General features: G+C 48.3%; 1 protein-coding gene across 2 annotated transcripts in view; it reads left to right on the top strand.

Moving 5' to 3' along the window:
• The first annotated feature begins 7,729 nt into the window (after positions 1-7,729).
• UPF1 (UPF1 RNA helicase and ATPase) overlaps positions 7,730-23,272 on the top strand; it is a 33,608-nt gene continuing 18,065 nt past the window's right edge. Inside the window, exons 1-3 of one of the 2 annotated variants that reach the window (XM_061149782.1) lie at positions 7,730-8,155; positions 19,852-19,994; positions 21,628-21,717. In XM_061149782.1, coding sequence (XP_061005765.1) covers positions 7,934-8,155; positions 19,852-19,994; positions 21,628-21,717 — 455 coding nt within the window. In that variant the 5' untranslated portion in view covers positions 7,730-7,933. The remainder of the gene's footprint in view (positions 8,156-19,851; positions 19,995-21,627; positions 21,718-23,272) is intronic. The other variant, XM_061149783.1, reaches the window with a different exon arrangement.

Genomic DNA, 23,272 nt, shown 5'->3' with positions numbered 1-23,272 from the left:
ACCAGGTCATACTTTTACCTAACACAATTACAACTTTCCTGTGTACAACGAAAATATACTAACTCTTTCTCTTGCAGAGAATACAAAGTCCTTGGGTGATATTTACTTTTGTCCTTGATATCCTGTAAGTTAAATACTATGATGTGAAGTTCAGTTCGGTGAAGTCCAGTTCAGTCGCTCAGTCATGTCCAACTCTTTGCGACCCCATGGACTACAGCATGCCAGGCCTCCCTGTCCATTGCCAACTTCCGGAGTTTGCTCAAATTCATGTCCATTGAGTCGGTGATGCCATCCAACCATCTCATCCTCTGTCATCCCCTTATCCTCCTGCCTTCAATCTTTCCCAGCATCAGGGTCTTTTCCAATGAGTCAGTTCCTCACATCAGGTGGTCAAAGTATTGGAGATTCAGCTTCAACATCAATCCTTCTAATGAATACTCAGGACGTTGTGCTATAAAGTCAATAACTGAATATTGGGACTTCCCGGTGACCCAGGAGTTAAGACTCTACGCTCCCAGTGCTGGGGGTTTGGGTTCCATCCAGTCAGGAAACTAGGTCCCACATGCTGCAACTGAGTTCACATGCTACAACTAAGTGTTCACATGCTACAGTGAAAAGATCCTACATAAAACATCTCGCATTCAGCAATGAAGTTTGAAGATTTCGTGTGCCAGAACTAAGACCTGGCACAGTCAAATAAATAAAGAAATATATCATTACATGGTCAGAGGATAAGATGAGGAAAGCAAAGATATTTGCTATATAGATATTACACACACATACACAGCAAAAAAAATAAAGGAATGGTACGGCAGAAGCAATACAATGTTGTAAAGCAATCACCCCTCAATTAAAAATAAATAATTTTTTTTTAGAAAGGAAGAAGTACTCATGATGATTTCAGTCCTCATTTCTGTAACTGATCATGTGGTCATAGCTGGTATTAACTACCTTCTTCTACTACCCGTTCCATATTCCCTTTGCACTCAGCAAGCATCTGAGCAATCATGGTTCTTTACCTCATTGAGTGACACAAAACTTCATTCCTGAAGGGTCTGGACCATTAGTAGTCGTGACTGAACTGGGTTGTTGTGGTTCTTTATTGGCCTTAATCACATGACCACAATAATACTACTGTGAGGGTTAGACCTATAGAAGGCTGAGCATCAAAGAATTGATACTTTTGAATTGTGGTGCTGGAGAAGGCTCTTAAGAGTCCCTTGAATTGCAAGGAGATCAAACCAGTCTAAAGGAAACTAAAAGAAATCAATCCTGAATATTCATTGGAAGGACTGGTGCTGAAGTTCCAATACTTTGGCCACCTGATGCAAAGAGCTAACTCCTTGGAAAAGACCCTGATTCTGGGAAAGATTGAGGGCAGGAGAAGAAGGGGACAACAGGGGATGAGATGGTTGGATGGCATCACTGACTCAACGGACATGAATTTGAGCAAATTCTGGGAGACAGTGAAGGATGGAGAAACCTGGTGTGCTGCAGGCCATGGGGTCTCAAAGAGTTGGACACAATTTAGTGACTGAACAACAACAACAAATGACAATACTAACAGATGCCTTCATGGATCTGTTGTGGTCCAGACATATTCTTCCTTACTTCCATTGTGGAGTAGAAGGCTACTTTCCCTCTTGGACATCACTATCCATCATCTCAGTCAGCACAGTAACCCCCTTCCTTGCCTGTTGATTCAGAGGCCTGAGGAAACCAAAATGGCCAGGTGGCCAGGTAACTGTAACTTCCAGTTCAATAGAATCATGGTTTTTCTCCCAGTCTAATCACTCCTCCCTTTGAAATAAAGACCTTGGGACTTCCCTGGTCTAGTGATTAAGACACTGTGCTCCTAGTGCAGGGTTGAGGCTTCGATCCCTGGTTGGGGAACTAAGAGCTCACACGCCGCACAAGTGCAACCGAAAAATAAATACAAAAATGAAATGAAGACCTCTAGGCCAGGAGAGCATAGGTCACAATGACAGGAAGCAAAAATTTTGTTAGGTGTCCCTAGTGGTAATAGTGAATGATGCCACTCCCATATCCATACCTCGGTTCCTGGGTTCATGAATCTTGGCTATCAGATTCAGACCATATGCAGCCTCCTGGACAACCGTGCCTCAGCCCTGCACCTTGCTGGTACTGTAACTGAGTCTTCAAATGGCCATTCTATAACTCTGATGGGGAATATGGTAAGATCAGTGAATTCCTTGCCACACTTCATTTTCATTTGCTATGCAGTGAGCTTCTCAATCGGAAGAATGCTGTATGGAACACCATGATGGTATAAACCCACAGGTGATAGTTTTAACGTATTCTATCTATTTATTTTTGGTTGTGCTGGATCTTTGTTGCTGCAAGTGGACTTTCTCTAGTTGTGGTGAGCGGGTGCTGCTCTTATTTGCATTGCATGGGCTTGTGGCTTCTCTTATTGCGGAGCGCAGGCTGTAGGCACAAGGGCTTCTGTAGTTGCAGTATGCAGGCTTGGGGGTTGTGGTTCACAGGCTTAGTTGCCTTGAGGCAGGTGGAATATTCCCAGGCCAGGGATTGAACTTGTGTCCCCTGTGCTGGCAGGCAGATCCTTGAACTAAAGAGCCTCTTGATGAAAGTGAAAGAGGAAAGTGAAAAAGTTGGTTTAAAACTCAGCATTCAGAAAACAAAGATCATGGCATACTGTCCCATTACTTCATGGCAAATAGATGGGGAAACAATGGAAACAGGGACAGACTTTATTTTCTTGGGCTCCAAAATCACTGCAGATGGTGACTGCAGCCATGAAATTAAAAGATGCTTGCTCCTTGGAAGAAAAGTTATGACCAACCTAGACATCATGTTAAAAAGCAGAGACATTACTTTGCCAACAAAGGTCCGTCTAGTCAAAGCTATGGCTTTTCCAGTAGTTATGTATAGATGTGAGAGTTGGAGAGAGTTTCTTTATAGAAAGCTGAGCACCAAAGAATTGATGCTTTTGAACTGTGGTGTTGGAGAAGACTCTTGAGAGTCTCTTGGAGATCAAACCAGGCAATTCTAAAGGAAATCAATCCTGAATATTCATTGGAAGGACTGATGCTGAAGCTGAAGCTCCAATACTTTGGCCACCTGATGTGAAGAACTGACTCACTGGAAAAGATTCTGATGCTGGGAAAGATTGAAGGTAGGAGGAGAAGGGGATGACAGAGGAAGAGATGGTTGGATGGCATCACTGACTCAGTGAACATGAATTTGAGCACGCTCTGGGAGTTGGTAATGAACAGGGAAGCCTGGTGTGCTGCAATCCATGGGTCACAAAGAGTCAGACACAACTGAGTGACCAAACGGAACTGATAGTTGTACCGGCCTTAGTGAATGGAAGTCCATATGGCCGAGCTCATGCATAACCTCTACCCCTGCCACCGTGGTCACTTGTTGATGTGGTCCATTGCGTTGTGGCAGGAGTGGCTGGGGAGAGAAGCTAACTTGTATTCACAGAATGGGTCACTTTGTCCTTTGATTATTGAACTTCTCCTCTGTTGAGTTTAGCCTTTGTGAACATTCACATGGGGTACAGATATCTTCACATCCCCCACCCTCTCATTCAGGGAGGTCTATCCACACAGTCTTCCCCAGACTTTGTAGTCCTCAAAATTCCAATCATGTTCCTTCCAAATCCCTGACCATCCAACAAAACCACTGGCTGCAGCCTATGAATCAGTGTGCAGTCATACATTTGGCCATTTCTCCCTCCAAGCAAAATAAACAGCTAAGTGCACTGGTTGAAGTTCTGCCCACTGGAAGGACCCCCCTTCATGGCTGTCCTTCAGGGCTGTCACAGAGAGGCTGTAGCTTTGCAGCTGTCCACTTCTGGTGGTATCTGCATATTTTGCAGGATCATCTGGAATCTAGGCCCAAAGAGAAATCTTGGGTCAGTTGAATATAAGAAAGACTTCTAAAAATATCACTGAGCTAGAAGAGCCCTGAATTTTTGCTGAATTTATTTCCTATGACATATACGTCTTACCAGTAAGTTTGGAATCATTGCTACTTCTCGTTCATTAGGTCCAATCAGCATAATGTCATCAATATAATGGACCAATGTGACGTCTTGTGAAAGGGTAAGTTGATCAAGATACCTGCAAACTAAATTATGACTTATGGCTGGAGAGCTGAACCCCCGAGGTAGGACAGTGAAGGAATATTGCTGGCCTTGCCAGCTGAAAGCAAACTACTTCTGGTCTTGGACAAGGATGGAGAAAAAGGCATTTGCCACCTCTGTAGCTGCATACCAGATACTGAGAATGTGTTTATTTGCTCAAGGAATGAAACCACATCTGGTGGGGCAGCTGCAACTGGAGTCAACTACCCAGTTACTTGTGATAACCCACTGTCATTCTCCATGTTCCATCTGTCCTCAGCACAGGCCCAATAGCAGAATTGAATGGGGATGTGCATTCAATTACATCTTTCAAGTCCTTAATGGTGACACTAATCTCTTCCACCCCTCCGGGAATGCAGTATTGTTTTTGGTTTACCATTTTATTAGGAAGAGACAGTACTAGTGGCTTTCACTTGACCTTTCCCCCCAAAATAGCTCTCACTCCATAGGTCAGGAAACAAATGTGAGGATTCTTCCAGTTGCTAAGTGTATCTATTCCAATTATGCATTCTAGAACTGGAGATAAAACACAAGATGAGTTCAGGGATCCACTGGAAAATGAACCAGATAAAATTCCATTGATAACTTGACTTTCTAAGTCCCTACTCTGACTGATGGGCCACAGTGATGTTTTGGGTGTCCTGAAATTTGTGTTGGTTCAGAGCCACTGTCTAGTAATCTGTGAAAGGCCTAAGGATTTCCTTAAGCCCAGTGCATGTTCACCTTGGCAAAGGGCCAAAGGTTCCATTGGAGAAGACTGGGAGAAAGGTTAACATAAGAATTTTTGGTAGTGTACTGGGTCCTTCCTCAAGGGGACTCAGCCTCTTCTTCATTAAAGATGTTCTGGGTTTGTGAACTGGATCAAGTCTAAGAATTGACTGACATGATACTCCATTTTTAAGATTCAAATTAGACTTTTATTCACATGATCTAGAACTTTTCTGCTTAAACAGATCAAGTAAGAATTTAGTAGGCTTCCCAACCATTTTACTTTTAAGAATGCCATGATCAGCTAGTCAATGCCATAGGGCTCTGTGAGTCAGACTCTTCTGATTGCTGCTTTTTTTCCCTCCTGATTGCTACTTTGACTCTGCTGTCCATTATGGTAACCACATCCATCTTCAAAAGCTTAGGGACGTGAGTAGGTCTTAAATGATAAATCTACTCTAACGTTTTCATCTCCCTAAGCTTTTGACTTCTTTCCTTGAGAGTAAACTATAGTTACTGTTGAATTACTTCTCCTTTCAATTTATCACATTTTTCTTAATATGTTTTTGGGTTTTGTTGTTAGGTGCTTTCATGTTTACAATTATTATTTCTTCCTAGATTGAAATTGTATCATTGTCATTATACAATATTCTTTGTCTCAAGTAACAGTTTTTGTCTTAATATCTGTTTTACCTGATACTAGTATAGCCAGTATAGCTCTCTTTCAGTTACTATTTGCCTGGAGTATCTTTTTCCATCCAGTTACTTTTGGCCTTTTTGTCTTTGACTCTAAATTGAGTCTTTGGGGACTTCCCTGGCAGTCCAGTGGTTAAGATTCTGCACTACCAATGCAGGGAGCATGGGTTTGATCCCTGGTTGGGGAACTAAGATCCCACATGCCAAGTGGCAAAGAGAAAAAAAAAAAAAAGTGATTTTTTTTTTTTTTTTTGCAGACAGCATAGCTGAACCATGATTAAAAGAAAAAAAAAAAAAAAAACCTCTGAAAATCTCTGCCTTTTAACTGGAGAGTTTAATTCAATTTCATTTAGTGTAATTACTGATAAGGACTTATTTCTGCCATTTTGCTATTTGCTTTCTGTATGTCATATCTTTTCTCAACTCTTCCATTACTAACTTCTTCTGTGTTAAATTGATATGTTTTAGTGTATCATCCACAATGTTATTTTGCAAAAGTGAGGCAATGTAGGAAATAAAAGGAGATCCTTAGAAGTGGAATTACTAGGTCAAGGGCAGGGCAAGGCATGCACTGAAACTGCTAAGTTTTACCAGATTGGTCTTAAATGATTCTACCAATTCGACTGGATACTTTCCATACAGGGCTTTGCATTTTATTGAAAGCATCTGTTAGCTCGCTAGGATTCTCCCTTAAACTGTGTCTTCCTGTAGAGGGGGACCTAATTATTCATTTTTTATATTCCCATGTTTTCATGCACTGGAAGCCAGAAAAGATGTGAAGAAAGAAAAAGGAATCTTTTATCATGTCATGACAGGAATACTGGAAAATGAGGAACCATGCAGCATCTGGAACTTTAGGAACGGCCATGCAAACCGGGAGCCCTGTGAACTGACTTCAAGTGCTTAGTCCCAGAATCTTGGGAAGTGGGGGGTTCTCCAAGACATTTTACAGAAAAGGAAGCTGGGGCTAGGAAGTTAGGAGATTAAGGCTCATAAACTAGTAACTAAACTTTTACTGAGCACCTTTCGCGCGTGGGCGGTTATCCTCCCCAAAGAGAAGACCATGTGATGAACAGTCAGCTCCTGTCCACATGGAACTTCTCTTTGTAAATGCCCGGGAGTAAAGAGTAGCTCATTTATTCCTCATCTCACCTTTTTATTTATTAATTTTAGGTTGTGTTGGGTCTTGGATGCTCCTCAACGATTTAGCAGGGCTACTCTCTAGCTGTGGTACACGTGCTCCTCAGCGCAGTGGCTTTCTTTCTCAGAGCACTGGCTGCAGGGGGTTCGGGCTTCAGTAGTTGTGGTCCAAGGGGCTTAGTTGCCCCACAGCATGTGGGCCCACCCCAGATCAGGGATCAAACAGTGTCTGCTGCATTGGCAGGCAGATTCTTAACCACTGGACCACAGGAAAGTTCCCCTCATCCCATCTTAATGGCTATTATTTCCCTTTCCCAGCTGAGGAAACGCTTGGCTCAGAGAGGTAAAATCGCTTGTATAATTAAAGTCACACAGACAGTAGGTGGCCAGGTTTGGGTTTCAACCCAGAGCAGTGCTCCCCGTCGCTGTTGTTTCATGCCTCTGAATAATACCATTGTCCAGAGCAGCAGCAACCACTCTTTCTGTGCGCTAGGCTCTGTGATAAGGACTGTCCCCATTCACTTATTCAACCAGTGCACAATGAGCAGCTACTATGCGCCATGCGCCCTCATCTTAAAAGATTTGGCGAAATTAGCCCCGGGAGTTTCTCCCAGTGAAGGGGACGCACCACTCTTTCCTCGCCAAGCCTCCCCAGCTGGGTGTTCCACCTCGGGAAGGCATCCAGCTGGCGCTCAATTAACCCATGGCACTGTCGCCGCTTCTAGGGGCACAGACGACCACGGCCGCACCATCCGCTGCCCGAGTGCCACAGAAAGCGGTTGAGGCGGCCCCAGGAACTCGTGTGGTCTCCGGGACGGCGGTTGGAAGCCCCGCCCCCCGCGCGTGCGCGCTGCGCGTCCCGCCTGCCCGCTGGGCTCCGGCAGTGCGGGCGCGGTTGAAGGCGTCCTCGAGGAGCGCGCGCGCCTGCGCCGTCGTCGGACTCGCGCACGCGCACCTGCGCCGGCGCCGGCCTCACGCACGCGCACGGCGGCGGCGACGGCGGCGGTGGCGGCGGTTCCTGCCGGGGGCTGCGAGGGCGGGCGGCCCCGAAGGAAGCGGCGGGGCTGAGGGGCTCAGCGGCTCGGCGCGCGTGACTCTCAACCCGGCTCGCTCCGCGGCGGGCGTTTTGAGCCTGTCCAGGGGCGCGGACGCGGCGGCGGCGGCGGCGACCCGAGGCCTGCGGCCTAGGCCTCAGCGCGGCGGCGGGCTCGAGTGCGGCGCGGAGCCGGCCAGAGGGCCCTACGCGGCGGCACAATGAGCGTGGAGGCGTACGGGCCCAGCTCGCAGACGCTCACCTTCTTGGACACCGAGGAGGCCGAGCTGCTCGGCGCTGACACCCAGGGCTCCGAGTTCGAGTTTACCGACTTCACCCTCCCCAGCCAGACGCAGACGCCCCCCGGCGGCCCCGGAGGTGGCGGCGCGGGGGCCCCGGTCGGAGCCGGCCCGGGTGCAGCGGCCGGACAGCTCGACGCGCAGGTGAGCGGCACATGGCGGCGCCGGAAGCCGGGGCCGGGCCTCGGCGGCGGGGGACCTGCTCGGGTTTCCCCTCCGGCCTGGCCGGGGCTGATCTGCTCGGCTCCTGCAGTCCCTCCTGCTCCAGAGTGACTTGTCCGGGGTATGTCCCGCTTAGTCCAGGTCCGGAGTAACCTGCCTCCAGTTTCTGCTCTCCAGCCGACCCTGGTAAACCTCCTTCAAGACCTTCTCTGGTCTCTCTCTCTCAGGATCTAGTTCCACACTGAGTCTTAGCTGATCGGTCCCAAGTCCCCTTCCGGGCCTGTCCGAAGTGACCGGCCCTAGGTACGTCTCTGGCCTGGGCGGGGGTGACTTGTCCCCGAGTTCTCCTTCAGCTGGGTCAGTGCCCCGCTCAAGCCAGCTCCTGATCTGCGCCGATTCCCCCTTCAGTCCCATCCGACCGCTGCCCCACCCCCTTACCTGTGGTCGCAGTCTGGGCACCCCTGCCCTCATTCTTGCCCAGTGTCCAGTGGGTTTATATTGCATCGGGCCCACGGACGCTGGCGAGAGGAGGGCTGAGGCTCCTCCAGCAGAAACGGAATTTGTGCATTCAACAGAGAGCCCCAAGCTGGCAGACTTTTAAGATTATTCAGGAGAGTGTTTGCGTTTTGTTTTTTCTTCTTGAATTGCCTGTTGCTGAAACCGACCTGTTACGTAACTCCGCAGCCCTGCCTTGGAAAAGTTGGTTTTGAGTTTGTTCCTCCAGTGGGTGAGTGGTAGTGGGTTTTATATACGTGGCTCTGCCACGTCAGGAACTTTTGTTCTTAATGATGTGAACATTTAGCAAAGGCTGCTTGGTTATTTTAAATTTGGGTTTGTGTTATGGGAGTGTATCCGGCATACACTTCCTGGATCTGGGTCCCTGACCGGGGATGGGAGAGGGCGCTGGCTGTGGTCTTGGGCTAGGCTCCCCAAGGAATGTAGCCATCATCCTGTGGATCTCAAATTCCATTCCTGTGCCTGGCACCTCCCTCAGATTTATTTTCCTGAATTCTCAGCCACAGAGGAGCTATAGGCTTCACCTTGTCACAGGTGTCCCTTGGCATGAGGACCCACTGCCAGAGGGGGGGGACCCAGCCCAGCCTCAGCCAGAGTGAGCTGAAACTGTCTCCTGGGGGAAGGGGCTTGCATTCTAGTTGATTGAGTCACTCCCTGTGGGTAGACCACCCACTTGGACTTTCTTTTAGCCCCTAATAGAAGCAGAAAACATTTGACTCATTCTAACCCCAGATTCCTTAAAAATAGAAGCTTAATGGGTGGGGCCTCAGGGAGAACAGGTGTGCACATATCTGTGTTTTTTCCCTTTTGTTGACATATCATGGGGGCAGGGAGAGTTTGCTTGGGAAATAAGTGAGCCGCTGGAAGCTCATGATAACACCTGTTATCAGAGTAGTTTCATACTCCGTAGATGCTGTTTCCACAGCTGTAACATGGGGGTAACAGCTGTATTTTTGTTACTTTTAAACATACTGAAATCTGGACTCGTGTATGAATGGATAGATCAGATATTCCTGTCTGTTATTTGTATCCAGTGTGTCCAGAAGACTGAGGCTAAAGAGCTCTTGGCTGAGCAGTGTGCCATGACCTGTGGCAGTTCAGGGTGGTTTTGTGGAACGTAATTGTTTTATTGCAAATCCTTTTTAAACTGTAGACTGTAAAACAGCAAACTTGGGTTCTGCTTCAGCTCTGAGTTCTAATTTCGTCCCTTGGGTTCTGTTTTTGATTAATTGTGGGGGCGTGTCTTTCTCTTTCAGTTGAAGTAATTGATTTCTTTTTTAAAAAAAATAAATTTACTTATTTTTTAATTGAAGGATAATTGCTTTACAGTAATTGCTTTCTTTTACTGCACCTGAACACTGAACTGTATTGAATAAGAGCATTAAAACACTTCACCAGAGGGAAACATTATGGTTGAGCTTACTTGTTATGACATCAAAAGGGTTTGTCCTTTTTTACTTTTAAATAACTCTGGTGACCCACCCACCTGTAGCCTAACTCTGGATTTGTCTTTGGGTAAGGGGAGTGAAAAGTTGATTATCTCCTGTGTTAGTTGGTGGCATTGGCTGCCTGCGACATTTGGGAGGTTTTCCCTTATTTGTCCTCAAGACTTGCCTGTATAACCAGATGTCCAGTGGAGCGTCTATTCTGAGTGCCTTTTGATTTTATCTTTTTGGGTGAGAGGCTGTGAATTGTCCAGTGCCGTGCAATGACTTTTGTTTCACAGCTTTACTGAGGTAGAATTTACGTACTGTGCGCCTCAGCGTTCCCAGTGCTGCCCAATGCCTTTAGTACAGGGCTGTGCAGCCACGCCCACAGTCGCTTTCAGGGCCTTTTCCTCACCGTGGAAAGAAACCTAGTGCCCTGGAGTCTGCCAGCCTCCCTTCTCTAACCCCGGGCAGCCGCTGATCCGTCTCTGTTTACCTGCTCTGGGCCTTTCACGTAAGTGGACTGTATGTGGTCGTACTGTGCCTGTGGTCATTTGCTCTTTCACCGAACACGTTTTCAAGGCTCATCCACGCTGTAGCATGTATCTGCTGCATTCCTTTTTCTGACTGAGTGATGTTCCACAGCATGGACAGATGACATTTTATCTACTTGTCTGTTGGTGGACCTTTGGCTTAGCCACTATGGGAAGTGCTGCTGTGAACATCTGTGTACAAATTTCTGTGTGGGTGTAAGCCTTCAGTGAAATTCTGGGTGGTCTGGTAACAGCTGCCTGTTACCTTTTCAGGGGCTACCAGACTCTTTTCTCATGTGTAGCTTTCTACGTCACTGATTCCACTTTTAATATCAGTCTTGACTGCCAGTTTTGGTTTTGCCTGAAGGTTTAGGTAACACGTGTGTGTCACGGGGCGGTGGGGAGAATGGCGCTGAGGTGAACTGAGTTGGTTCAGATAACACTTGTTTTCTTATTTATGAAATGAACTGATATTTTTCACAGCCCTGTCAAATGTCCTTAAGATAAGGCAACAATTTTCTTTTGAGTATTTGACCCTTTTTTGGGCCTGTCTCCCAGTGTCTCAAAGGGCAGGGAAAGGTGATTTCAGAAGCCCTGTCCATAACAGCTGCTGTTACAGACCTTCTGGCCTGCTTAGTTGTAATATTCCCCTTTGGTGCTGCTATCGTGTTTCCTCCAAACATTGGAATTATGATGATGAAAATCTTGAGTTGGGAACACTACCAAACAAAAAAAGGAATGAACCACTGATGCACACAGCAGCATGGATGCATCTCAAAATAATTACATTGAGTGAAAGACACACTTTAAAAAAAAGGTATATACTCTTTGATTCTTCTTATATAAAACTCTAGAAAATGCGAGGTAACCTATGGTGATAGAAGGTAGAACAGTCGTTGCGGGGAGGAGAGGAGAGGAGGGAGGGGATGACAAAGGCAGGAAGAGACTGGGGGTGATGGATGTGCTTGTTATCTTGATGGATGGATTCATGAGTATTTAGATACATCAGTGTGTGTCAATTTTAAAAGCTGTAAAGAGCTGCTACCTTGTCTTAACTCTGGCTGCCTTCAGAAGTTCTGACATGTCCTTGACTATCTAGGTAAACAAATTGTCTTATGATTCCTGGCCCTTAGCTTATGATGAGGAGTGAGTTCCTTACAGTTCCAGGGTTCCTGAAAGTGGTGAGTTTAAAATTTGCGTGGACCTTTTTTGGTTGTGTGAACACTCGGTTAGTACAACTGTGACATAGTACGCCTTGAGAAAATTGGAGATGAGATCCTGCACACTTCACAGGAGCTCTGGCAAGTATTCTATAGCACTTGTCTTTTACTGGATTTCCGGGGTTTGAAAACCAAAAGGGAGGAACTAAGTGACTTAGTGCTGAATAGCCGAAATAGCTTCTGCCTCTGTTTACCCAGTTAATTTCTTTACCCAGATTTAGCGTGATTGGGGGAAGTTAACACTAACACAATAGCAAAATTCTCTGTCAACCTAGGTCTCACAACCAAAAAGGAGACATCTTTCAAACAGCTTCACTGAGGTATGATCGTACATCATGGAGTCCTCTTGTTCTTCAGTGTTTGATTCAGTGGGTGTTTTTTTAGTAGCTTTACTGAGCTTGCAGCCATCAGACAGTCACTGTCTTCTCTTCTCTCTCATGCCACTGTTCTTTCCTCTTCGGTTTTGCTCCTGCTGATCTCGGTAGTCTCTGGTTAAAGCCCTGAGGTAGGGAATCGGGTGAGCCCACACTTGGCCACTTGAGCCCGCACGTCGGGGACGTGTGCTGCCTGCCCTGTGTGGGCTTCCGCGCCAGGGTGCTGAGGCTTGGCCCCCCGCTCAGTGACGAGCCTGCGCGCCTGTGTGTCTGTCCGCCGCTTCTTTGGTTCCTTCCACACAGGCTCCCAGGCTCCCCTCCCTGGCCTGATTCTCGACGGCTGCCCCTCGGTGCTCCCCTCTCCCCGTCCTGCTGTGCTGCAGGAGCGCTGTGGGCAGTGACCCCTGCGAGGAGGCAGAGTGAGGCCTTTGTCAGCTGCAGCTGCTGTGTTAGACGTGGCGGGTGCTGCCCAGTCTGCAGGTGACCGTGGGGACAGTGGGCGTCCAGAGGAGGGCGTGGTCTGCCTGGCAAAGTGAAAGCCTTTATGAGTGGTGCTCCTGGAGTCGGTCAGGAAGCTGCGCCCACTTGGCAGGGAGCACAGGGCTTGGCATGGAGGGCTAGTGGGTGCAGGCAAGGGCCAGTGTCTACACCAAGGGGCCTGGCTCGATCTGGGAGCCTTGTGTTGCCGCTGAGGGGTGCCGTGACCTCACTTGAGAGTGGGGCCTTTAGATGGCGGGAGGTCTGGCAGAGTGTGGCTGAAGCTGGAAGGGGGATTCAGACAGAGAGTGCTGGGGTCAGGTGTGTGGCCTTCCGTGTGTGTGACAGAGAACGCTCATGGTACCAGCTGGCCCTTCCTCCTCCTGGAGTCCCACAGCTAGCGTCAGATCCTTTTGTGCCTTTTTAAACGTGTGCTGGTCCAGTAGCAGCTTGCGAGCTGGACAGCCAGACCCAGCTTCTCAGGACCCCTGTGGACTGGGCCGGGATGCCTCTAGACCTCCAGTTGGCTTAGGCCGCCTGGGGAGCTTTGGGGACCTTCGTCACGACTGAGGATAGCACCTTCCTGTCTACTGCAGCTCCTCTCGTAGCTCAGCTGCTGGGGTGACATGAGCCTGGCGGCGCCACTCTCCTCGTCCCCAGGTGGAAGGCGTTTGGCTGCGCTCTCGTCTTCCGTCACTCCTCTCAAGGGCGTGGCTCTGCAGAGCTGACACAGTTTCCAGCACTTTGTCCACCTGTATTGTATAAAAATGTATGTTGTGAATTCTCTCGTGTATAAGTAAGTAAAGCAAACCCTGCCCTTCTTTCTTCTTGATTTGATGATTGTGAAGATTTTCCTCTCTCTTTTTCTTTTCCTTCTCTGACATGTTTTAAAGCAAATCCAACCTATTTTGCTCTTCTGAGGTTGAGCCAGATGAGTTAGTAATCCTCAACCATTTAGACCTACAGTGTTTAGAATGCGTTTCTAACAACAGGAAAAGGGCATCCTTGTAGCCTCACTGCTGTTGTCAAGTGAGCAGCGCCAGCGGTGGTTGTTGGGGACCGTCTAACACATGGGACTCCCTTCCTCCACAGTCGCACCGTTTACCTGGTCCTGAGCCCGGCCAGGTCTGGTGTTAATGGGACCGACTGTCGTGTCTCCAGCCCTGCTCTCCCGGGCAGCTCCTCTCTCTCCTTTCCCCGCCACGGAGCCAGAATCCTGTCCAGGTCACTGTCCTGTGAGGTGTCCCGCCTCCTGGACTGAACCTCTCCTCACAGTCTGGCGTCTCCCTGCAGGTGTGGGTGGACCCCGTTTCAACCTGTGAGCTCCTCTGAAAAGTGGCTGACCCCAGAGCTGGGTAGTCAGGGGCAGGGTGAGCCTCAGCCACCTCAGACAGGTCAAGGATACTCGTGAGCTTTGGAATGAACTGCAGGGGTGGACTCAGCCCTCAGTGAGAACAAAACAAGGGGGAGGCAGGTGGGGCTCCTTTAACTCAGAGCTTAGGGACTGCAGTGTTGGGTGGGACCATGTGAAGTCCCCTTCATTGTAGGTCAAAAATGGTCAAATCGCAATAATTTCTTGCGGTTAAAACAGAATAAAGAAGGCTGAGAGATTATATCACAATGTGTAATCATTAACTGGATCTTGAATTTAAAAAACTATAACAGATGTTATTAGGGCATTGGGGACATGTGTGTATGTGTGTTAGATAGCAGTGTTATATTAGCATTAGTCGTGAGTGTGATGCTTATATTGTGGTCATGTGGAGAAAGCTCTTGTCCTGGGGCCTGTGACTCTGAAATGGATCAGGAAAGTAAAAGTATGTGTGTGTGTGCATGCTTGTGCAGAGCAAGAGAGGGAGAGAGCAAGCCTGGTAAAATGTGAGTGACTGGTAGATCCAGATGAGGGATGAGTGGGTCATTCATTCTCTGTAGTTTTGAAACTTTTTCGAAAGTTGAAAGAGAAGGGATCTTCTGTTAGGCTGTCCTGAGGGCTCAGAGACCCAGTAGCTCCTCTCTGCCTCAGGCCACCTCAGGGAAGGCGGTTTCCCATTCACTCTTTTTTACTTAGACTGTGGAAGAAAAGAATAAATGATGAGTCATTTTACATCACAATCTTTCTATCTTGGATGAGAAGATGTATTCATTGAGCCAGTACTGTGAGAGCATACTGGGGTGGGGGCTAATTCTAGGTGCTGGGGTCATAGCAGGACACAGAACAGCAGAGTTGGCCCCTCTGGCACCCCTCAGATGGGGTCAGGGGTGACCTCCCTTGGAGGTGCCCCCTGGATGGAGACTGAAGGACCAGGAGCTGTCTGTGCAGAGGCCAAGGGGGTAGTGAGTGCAAAGGCCAGGGACTGAGAGCAAGGTCCATTTTATGGTAAGTGGTTGACGCTTACAAGGTTTGAGATAACGCGTGGTCTGAAAGTTCTTTCCAACACATTTAGCGGTAATTTTTAATTCACGTGCTTTTCCTCCATGAGAATGAAGTGACTTTTCTTCCTGCTGCTCTGATGTGCACAGAATTCTGCAGTGGGTCATAAGAAACTCTCTTGGCAAAAAATCCCTGCAAGGCCTTGATCATAGTGTCCAGAGCAGGGGTGGAGAGGAAACTGTTTCTTTGGCTTTCTGGACCCAGTGACCTGGTACCTGGGGGTGTGCGCAGAGAGCCCGGGGAAGGCTTAGGGAGGCCTTTGCCCGCTTGAGCCCAGCAGGACCCAGGGGTCCTGGCTGTAGCTGAGGGGCTGATAACTTCAAGCAGTCCTGTGCCAGACAAGGACCTTCCCCTCCCTTCTTCTGTTACGTTGCCTGGCTTGGGCTGTGTGCCTTCTCTGTGCCAGGCACTCTTTAGTGCTTTAATTCAGTTAATTATAGTTTCTAAGGTCAAATGTATTTTTGAAGTTAATGTTTATCTTAAAACTTTCCAGAAAGTAGAGAGAGAAACTAACAACCCAGCTATGGAAGTCTGTGTTGTGGTCAGGTCACAGTAGGGCAGGAGTCGGGCCGGGCAGGGGTTGAACATGCCCGTGTACGTGTGCAAAAGTACTTGTAAGAAGGGGCACACCCACACTCCCAGCCACACAGCTGAGAGCCTGTTGGGGAATCTGGCCTCTTCTCTCTGGTCTCCTTGCCTTAGAGCGTGAGGGAGAGTTCATCTGACCTTGTGTTGTCTGTATTGCATTCTCTCAAGAGACTTCGCAGAGCAGACTCAGATTTCCTGCTCCTTTTGAAGCCTGAAGCGTTCATAACAGTGATGCAGAGAAAAGATCGCCACTTTCAAGAGCCTCCCTCACACATCCCCGAAGCTGGTTCTCTCTGTGAGGGGAGAAGGGTGGGGTCTGAGGCCTGGATGAAGCAGGATGGGCAGAGTGTGGGCCCCTGGTGGCACGCAGGTTTCTGTATTACTGCACACACTAATTTTGGTATTTCAGGGAAGTAAAGATTCACATCACTAATGTTTCTTTGAACAAAAAAGTTTATGCAGCCTGATGACATATTTTAGGAGCTCCTCCTCTAGGAGTTGGTGAGATTTTCATTTTTCTTTTCTTTAACCATTTTTAAATTGAGTATACTTAAAATGCTGTGTTAGTTCAGGCATACAGCAGAGTGATCAGTCACACACACGTGTGTATATCCTTCAGACTCTCTCCTCTTGCAGGCTGTCCCCAGGTACTGGGTATAGCTCCTTCTGTCATAGGTCTCTGTGGTTTGCCTGTTTCATGTGCAGCCATGTGCATGTGTCGGTCTCAGAATCCTAGGTAACTGCTTCCCGCTCAACCCCTTTGGAAGCCAAAAGTTTGTTTTCTGTGTCTGTGAGTCTTTCTGTTTTGTAAATAAGTTCATTTGTTTCATTATTTGTTTTTTTTTTTTAATATTCCAACATATAAGTGATATCATAAGATACTTGTTTTTTATCTGACTTCACTTAATATGATACTCTCTCATCCATCCATGTTGCTGCAAGAGGCATTGTTTCATTCTCTCTAATGGCTGAGTAGTATTCCATCATGTGTGTACTGCATCTTTTTCTGCCCTTCTGTCAGTGAACATTTAGGCTGCTCCCGTGTCGCGGCTTTTGTGAATAGTGCTGCTGTGAACATTGAGGTGGATGTATCTTTTCAGAGTTTTCTCCGGATACATGCCCAGGAGTGGGATTGCTAGATCATACAATAACTCTATTTTTAGTTTATCCTCCATGGTGGCTCTACCAGTTTACATTCCTACCAACAGTGTCGGAAACCTTTTTCTTCACACCTTCTCCAGCATTTATTATTTGTAGCCTTTTTAGTCATGGCCATTCTGACTGATGTGAGGTGATACCTCATTTGGTTTGCATTTCTCTAATAATTAGTGATATTGAGCATCTTGTCATGTACCTTTAGCCATCTGTATGTCTTTGGCGAAATATTGGCAAACATCTTCTTAAAGTGCTAGGTACTCAATGTTCTAGACTTTGTGGGACAAGAAGCAAATACCTACTATTAGGTAGTTAAGTCAACCGTTTAAAAATGTGAATACCGTTCTGAGCTTGAGATCGTGGCCCACATCCTTCTGTCTCCTGTAGCATGATACATGTGGCTGTTCCATTGCCATTAACTGAAATCCAGGTACTGTAATCTGGCCGCACACTTTGAGAAAACCAGCATGTGTGTGCTGAGGTAGTCATCCCCAGAGCAGCCTCATCCCAGTGTTGCCACTGTGCGCGTCAGGGGAAGTGTTGCCAGGAGGAGAGGTGACTTTTGGAAGTGGTAATCTGCTATCAAAATTTCAAACAAAGCACAAAAAGAAATTTAGCAACCTGATGAAAAATGGGCAAAGCGCTTGAATAGACTTTTCCTCAAAGTGAAAGTGAAGTCCCTCAGTCGTGTCTGACTCTTTGCGATGCCACGGACTGTAGCTTACCAGACTCCTCCGTCTGTGGGATTTTCCAGGCAAGAGTACTGGAGTGGGTGGCCATTTCCTTCTCCAGAGGGTCTTCCCGGCTGAGGGATCGAACCCGGGTCTCCTTAATTGTAAGCAAAGAAGATAAACAGTTCCTCAAAGAAGATATGCAAATGGCAAACAAGCATAAGAAAAGAAACTTAGCATCATTATAATTCACGAAAGGCAAATCGAAACCGCAGTGAGTTACTGCCTCACACCCATTAGGATGGCCACTGTCAAGAACAAACAAAAATCACAAGTGTTGTCAACGATGTGGAAAAATTAGGACCCTTGTGCAATTCTGGTGGGTGAGAATGTAACATAGTGTAGCTGCTGTGGAAAACAGTAATAACTTCCTCACAAAGTTAAACAGAAGAGCTATATGATCCAGCAACTCCATCTCTGGGTATATACTCCAAAGAATTGAAAACAGGGACTTGAAGAAATACTTGTACTTTATAGTAACATCATTCACAACAACCAAAAGGTGAAAGCAACCCAAGTGTCCATTTTCAGATGATGGATAAGCAAAATGTTGTGTCTGTACAACGGAATATTTTTAGCCTTTAAAAGTGAGGAAATTCAGACACAGTTATGGCATAGATGAACCCTTAACCCCTTATGCTAAGTGAAATAAGTCAGTCACAAAAGGACAAGTACCGTATGACTCCACTTGTGTGAAGTCCCTATAGTAGTAGTTAAATTCATAGAAACAAAGTGCAATGGAGGTTGCCAGGGACTGAGGGAGGGAAAACGGACAGAGTTTCAGTTTGAGAAGATGAGAAAGGTCTGGAGATGGATGGCGGTAGTGGTTGAACAACCATGTGGATGTACTTAATGCCACAGAACCACTTAAAATTTTTTAAAAAGGAGATCAGGGATTCACAAAGAGGTGCTTGTGATGATGTTAATAATGTTATCTTCATGACATTAAAACCCAAAAGTTGATATTGATTTTTCATTTAAAAAAAAAAATAATTTCCCCAAAACAAAGCATACAGTCTTATATTTAACCTGGACCTTCTGAAAATGCAAGTATATTAAAGCGGTGGCAGAAACTGTGAAATGGGGTTCTGATCTGGGTGAGGCCATTACAGAGACGGATTCCTGTAACGGGTTCTTGGCTTTCTTGACAACCCGAATACATCTTTGAGATTTCTGGGGTGCCCCCTCAGGAGACGTGTTGTTCTTCGGCTCAGATAGCTGACTGAGCAGCGGCCGGGCTGGCCAGGGCCCGCCCTGCATGGCGTGCATGCGGGTTATGGTATCAGTTTGCCCGCGGCGCATGGCAGGGGCTCTGCGAGGGAGCCAGGCCAGTGTCTGACCCGTCTCACAGCTCAGAGAAGCCTGGGGCCCCTGTCACTCCCTGTCCTTCATCACAGCCCGCTCCTACTGCTTGACCCAGCTCCGTGTGGGCTGTGGCCCCTGGGGATGATGATGGGGACAGTTGGCTGCCGTCTGAGGGGGCAGTTCCTGGAGGGCAGCTACTAGGAGCGTCTCTTCCCCTTGGATGAGCTGTCTGTGTACCCGTGAATGGATGTGTGAGCTCAGCAGAAGTGCCTGTGAAGTTCACTGCTTAGTTACTTAAAGTTGCCTGTTTGTATGTTTTGGCTGTTACAACATGTACAAGGTAGTATATTTAGTACAATTGTATCCTGAAACTAGAAGATTGTCTTAACATTCAGTTTCTAATTCCTGCTTAAGGGCTGCCTTCAGGAGGGGGAGCCGACAGTGAAGAACATTTGTGGACTGGCAAGAGAGCCACACCCCTACGTCTGCAGGAGTCCCAGCCGCCTCTGGTGCTTAGGCAGAGGAGTGGGCGGGGCAGGCCCTCGCCAGGGGGGTGCCACCCTGCGGTGTGGTTGTGTGTCTGTCCTCGGGGACCACACTGGGCTTGTGTGATGTCATCTTGCTCCTTGTGGCCCCCACATCCTGGTGGTTGTGGCTTTGTGGCTCGGTGGGGTTTGGCTAGGCTGTGCGCGTGGCAGGGCGGGTGACCTCGGCCACGCGTGCCCTGTTTCTGGCCAGGTAGGTTTGATGGGGAGGAGAGTGCGAAAAGTCAGATCAGCAGAAGCTGGACTGTCGCAGCAGAGAGCAGGCCAGTGCTTCACGGGAAGGTTGCCACGGCTGCTCACGTGGGGAGAAGCCAGGTGCCTGGGCTGAGGCCCAGAAGCTGCCGCCTTTCATGATGATGCTGCCCTTCTACCTTAGGTCGGTGGGCCTGAGGGCATCCTGCAGAATGGGGCCGTGGATGACAGCGTGGCCAAGACCAGCCAGTTGTTGGCCGAGTTGAACTTTGAAGAAGATGAAGAAGATACCTATTACACAAAGGATCTCCCTGTACATGCCTGCAGGTGAGCGCTTCAGCAGAGGGGAGGGCCCGCCTCCCAGAGCATCCACCGTCCACATGCATGCTCTGACTTTACAGAGGCCCATCTGAGACCATGGACTGTGGCACTTGGAAACCCGGTCCTTGGCAATAAGGTTGCTCAAGCCCTTGTACGCACATAAATCCCTCATCCTGGGCAGGAGAGTGGGATCAGCAGCCTCTGTCATCCCTGATTCTCCCAGCTGGAGGGAGAAAGAGTCCCCTTCTCTGCCTTCCTCAGGCCTTAAGGTGGTTCCCCGGAACCTGCCCCCTCACTCATCCGAAAGAACTCAGCACATCGGGTGAGCATCTGAGTCCAGAGGGTAAAGAGAGCAGCTGACATTTCGCTTACAACGAGGTTCCTGTAGGCGTCTTTAAAATAGCTGCCTTGGGGACTTGCATGGCGGTCCATGCTGCCAGTGCAGGGGGCGTGGGTTCCATCTCTGGTCTGGGAACTAAGATCCCACATGCCGTGTTGGGCAGCAAAAAAAATAATAATAATGGAAAGACCTGCATGTTGACCAAATTTGGAATTCTGGTCTAGAGGAGGACCCATCCCTTGTGTTTGGACTTACTCTTGCTTTTTTGTTACACACACACAAGGAAATTGAGACCAAAAGAGGTGTAATGATCTTGCTCAGGGCACTCCGCCAGCCAGGGCCCTGGGCCTCTCAGCCCTGCCCACCCTCAGGCACGCTACCCCTCCACGGTCTGCACCCACGATGGCGCAGAGGGCTGCTCCTTCCCCGCTTGATGGGCAGACTGTCTGACCTTGTTGGTTCTGTGTTCCCTCGCATTCACAGTACATTTTTACATCTGTACTAGTGTTCCTGTTCTCAACAGGCCCGTGAAGTGGTCCTGGTGAAGCTGCAGTGGCTAAAGTCTGCACACCCCCTCGCACTCCTGCCGTCCACGTGGAGTGGAGGAGGGAGAGCTGTCCTGGCATGAGGTGCCGCCGGGAAGGTTCTTGGCCAGAGCACATTCTGGTTTGAGACGAAGTCTTGGCTTCATGCACACACAGAACTCTGTGCAGAGCCGGAGGCAGCGCTTTTGTTTTTGGCGTGTTGATTTTCAGAAAAGGGAGCGCGGGGGCTCTCCCGAGGCGCTCCTTGCGTGACCCTCCACTGCTGGGTTGAGCTGTGTTCCCAGGAGCATGGCGCCCTCTGCCGGAGCGTCTGCAGCTCTGAATGCAGCGTGGTCTCAGCTTATCTTCTGTGTGCCCAGAGCTAGGGATGTTGACTTCCTTGCTCACAAGTCACAGTTCCTGAAACTTGAGACCAAGGGAAGTGACCCCGTCACCTTGGGGGTGTTAGGTCTGCGTTGCTGGGCTCACCTGGCACCTTGCACTGTTCTCTTCCCCACTCCCCCAACCCTGCCTGCAAGGGTCTTTTCTGCCATCTGAGGAGTCTCCACAGCACCCTAACCCCTTCCCTGTGTTCACAGGGTCAGGAAGCCTCTGCAGTTAACTGATTGGATTTTGTTAGTGGGATCGTTGGGTTTGAGTATGTGTTTAATGAAAAACTTAGAAATGTTGTAAGAGGAAAGAATTTTACATCCTGCCAAATTAAAACCAGAGAGCAATCTTCCAGCTTTAACTGTTGATGTTTTGACTTTTTCAGTTACTGTGGAATACATGATCCTGCTTGCGTGGTTTACTGTAACACCAGCAAGAAGTGGTTCTGTAATGGACGTGGAAATACTTCTGGCAGGTAGATAACCAAACCGCGCATGTGTCTTTAATCAGTGCTGTGTCAGATGTGTGTGTAAATTATGGAAATGTTGAAGCAAAGCACAATATAAAATCACGCTAACAAACCTGGTTTTTTCCCCTCCTCTGTGACTGGTTTAACTTGAAACAGATGGTGGTGTGTGAATGCCTTAATGTATTTACCCTTGATTTATTCTCTGCGGTTCTTTTTATTATGCAAGTAGGGTTGGTTTAATTCTCATTCCCAGTTTTTATTTATATTTTTCTGCAAGATGAGCTCCTGGCACGCCCGTTCATCTACATTACTGGGTGCCTGGGGAGGATGTTCCCAAGACAGTCATGGGCATCCATGGGAGCCGCTTCCTGAGAAGGCTCTCCCTCTGGCCTTAGCTCATCGGAGCAGTCCTGAGGCTAATATGGGCCAGATCCTGAATCATCAGATTAAATTAAGTTCACTTGACCGTCGACTCTGGTCTTCCCTTCCTGCTGTTGATCAGCAGCAGCTGTGACAGGGTCCCTTTTTTTGGGTTTGGGTGAGACCCGCATGATGCGGGTACTCAGATTCCAGGGGAGAGTCTGTTTGTCTAAGCTCGAGTGGTGAGATTCCTCAGCCCCCACCACTGGCACCGGTCTGGTCCTGTTGGCTTCTCGGAGGCTGCCGTGAGGTGAGGACTCAGGCCATTGCCACAGAGAAGCAGAGCAGAGTCTCTGTGGGACAGGGCTCCAGGTCACCAGCACGGAAGCAGCATCTTCCTCTGAGACTCCTGTTTTATAGAAACAAAGTGACCAAATTCCGTAGGCAGTTGTTTTCGTACGGAGCCCCTGCCCTTCCTTTGTCTTCGGCAGCCGTGGACCCAGGCCAGGTTCACGATCTCGTGCAGGACACAGAATGGTCAGATCTCATATCATCTTGGAGTTAGTAATGCAAATTATGGGCTTCTGAGTGAGGCAGGAGAGGGAGCTGTGGTTTTTTTAGAGATATGAAAGGAGAAGCATCTTTAGGGTACCGAGAAGAGATTGGTATCCCACTTTCCAAATGTTCTGGGTAATTTAAGTGTTCCTGTGTTTGCATTAGTTCCTCTGCTGCAGGAAAAGCAATTAAATAAAACTTTCCTTAGTTGGCAACCCCATCTTCAGGTCAGCAGAGCCCAGATCAGGGAAGTGAGCAGAGAACCTCTAAGAGAAAACAGACTTGGTCAGCCAGCACTGTGTGTTCTGTGCAAGGTCAAATTGTGGAGGTGATGGGGCAGCCACCCACGTTCAGGAAGCTTCCAATGTGATGGAGTGTTCTGGGCCTAGAAAAGACAGGAGGAAATCACTGAATCCGGTAGAATACCCAGGGGTGGCAGCTCCAGGAGGGGAGGAGAGGGGTGGGGGCTTTGGAGGTACAGAGAGCTGTGGTGATTAGCTAGGTAATCTGACAGTCTTTGTGGGGCCAGAGAGGATCAGGATGTTGGCCTCTGAGCCACAGCTTGCACAGGAGGGGTTTCCCAGGGTGATGCGAGGGGAGCAGCAGGGAAGGCTGGAGGCCCAGCAGGCACGCTCAGTGTGTGACA

Source organism: Dama dama, chromosome 9 (assembly GCF_033118175.1).
Source record: "Dama dama isolate Ldn47 chromosome 9, ASM3311817v1, whole genome shotgun sequence".
NCBI classification, from domain to species: domain Eukaryota; kingdom Metazoa; phylum Chordata; class Mammalia; order Artiodactyla; family Cervidae; genus Dama; species Dama dama.
Note: the sequence above shows the minus strand (reverse complement) of the source record. Positions and strands in the feature narration are given on the sequence as shown.